At 25.4% G+C, this 2,340-nt stretch overlaps 1 protein-coding gene across 1 annotated transcript; it reads left to right on the forward strand.

The window, feature by feature from the left end:
- Positions 1-368: 368 nt before the first annotated feature.
- On the forward strand, positions 369-2,334 carry LOC112467508 (cytochrome P450 4g1-like; the record flags this gene model as incomplete). Its single annotated transcript, XM_025036154.1, has 3 exons — positions 369-563; positions 1,897-2,073; positions 2,147-2,334. Coding segments are annotated over 3 exons (542 nt in total), but the record flags the coding sequence as incomplete, so codon positions are not given.
- Positions 2,335-2,340: the final 6 nt, after the last annotated feature.

The following is a 2,340-nucleotide window of genomic DNA, read 5'->3' on the forward strand; positions in this document are numbered from 1 at the left end:
ATTTGGTTCCTATAAATATTTACAAAAATATCTGAAGCTTATAATAGGTTAATTAACGTGTGTTAACCGGATATAAAACGATATTTAAAAATTTTTGTATGCAATGTTTGTATCTGCAATATGCAATGTAGAACGTTTCATTAAAATTAAGAAATTTAATAGAATTTTCAAGTATCTAAACTAATATATAGGTAGTTCCTCCAAAAACGCGCCTAGTACTTCGATCAAGTCAAAGTTTTTGAATAAGTTTGTTTTAAGTAAAAAAGAAAGTGTATCTAAACTTTTACTAAAATTATGTAATTATCTTGATTAACATGTATATTAATATCAACAATTTAATTATAACTAGAATAAAATCAAAATTTAATTGCAATTGTTAAAAAAGGAAAAAGTACAGGAAGAATTATTGGAAATTTATGGTACGGAAACTATAAAATCAGCACCAATTAAATATGACGATTTACAACATATGCATTATTTGGACCGAGTTATCAAGGAAACGATAAGAATTTTTCCTCCCATCCCTCTAATTGCACGACAAGTTACAGAAGATTTAAAAATAGGTTTGTTTATTTTTTATAAATAAGCAAATGTATTATAGTGTTAATTCTTATCAGAATTATTTCTCTTCATAAATAATAAGAAAATTATAGATAACAAAACATTAATCTTCATTTAACTATCACTTGATTTTATATTAATTAAGAAAAAGTGTGTTGAAATATTTTTCTTATTATTATTAAATATTTTTGTTAATAAAATATTTAGAGTAACTTCGGTATATACGCCGTACCTAAAGACAACTTAATTTATCGAGTACTATTTACTATGTTTAAGGCAAATAAATTATACCAATAAAAACTTTATATTGTCTACTACTATAAAAAAATTAGAAATAGAAATATTTATTCCTTGTATCTAACAAAAAAATCTTTTAGAAACCCTTGTATTTTTGCCATATATTCAAAGGAACGGGATATATGACATTTATAGGTGGAATATACGCCTTACAAAAAATTACAAATAATATTTATAAATAAAGCAATAAAATGTCATAATAAGTTATAAAATGTGTGTAAAAAGTTTATTAAAATGTAAGAGTAATAAACAAATTATAAAACTAAAAAATTTTAAAAAGAAAATAGAAAAGCGATAAATGCATTAAAGATTATTGTTATACGATTAAAAAAAAAAAAAGAGAAAAAAGAACACATAGGAGATTTCGAGTTTTACAAAGTGTCTGTACTATGGCATAAATCCCGCATGCTAAAAATGCTGTATATATCCTAAACAGGAGAGATATACAAGATATCAAGCTAAACAAAAAATACAAGAGCTATGCATTTGTATTTTTTTGCTGTATTCCATCATTTACTATTCCTCTACACTTATGTCTCATGAAATAACCATTAAACCTTTTACATTCCCTACAGTAATCATTTTACGTAGTCGTAATATATGATCACATTACTTACTACGGTAAGAAATTGATTCAACTCACGACGGTTTCGTTAATATTAACAGTAAAGAACTGAAATTACAATACAATGCTAATATATTGTAGCATAAAGGCACATAACAGTGTGATTGCGAGCAAGTATCTTTATTCCTTCTATTTTTTCTGACTTCTGCGGCGTAAATCCTCGCGCGGCGTAAATATCGGAGTTACCCTATATTAATGTTTTAAAAGTTATAGAAAAAGATGACATTATTCTTTTATTTTACTACGATTTACTAAAGTGTAATAAAATAATGCAATTTTAATTTCCTGTATGCAATTTTGCTTTGTCAGTTGTATGTACATATCCATTTTATAATAAATTTTGGTTTGTATTATTTAACGTTATTATGTTTTTGTTGTAATACTATTTTAGTAGTAAAAGGTACACATTTTAGGAGAAGTTACTTTACCAAAAGGCACAAATATTGTAATACCAATTTTTAAGATGCACCGAAACAAAAAATATTGGCCGAACCCATTAAAGTTTGATCCAGACAGATTTCTTCCAGAAAGAACAAAAAGTCAATCGTATTATTACATACCTTTTAGTGACGGACCAAGAAATTGCATAGGTAATTTTAAATAAATTACAAAGTATTATAGTCAAATTAATTTATATATATGTATATAATTGTAAATTTGCAGGTATGAAATACGCAATGATGTCTATGAAAGTTATCTTAGCAACGTTGGTACGAACATTCGTATTCAAAGTAAATAAAAGCGTTGAGATAGATGAAATAAAATTGAAGTTTAGAACGATATTATCTACTGAGAAGCCTTTGAAAGTTAAAATTGAGAAACGATATTTCTAATAAAATAACGTAAATATATGTTAA

Source organism: Temnothorax curvispinosus, unplaced genomic scaffold (genome assembly GCF_003070985.1).
Source record: "Temnothorax curvispinosus isolate PA1 unplaced genomic scaffold, ASM307098v1 QBEX01017466.1, whole genome shotgun sequence".
Taxonomy (NCBI): Eukaryota; Metazoa; Arthropoda; class Insecta; order Hymenoptera; family Formicidae; genus Temnothorax; species Temnothorax curvispinosus.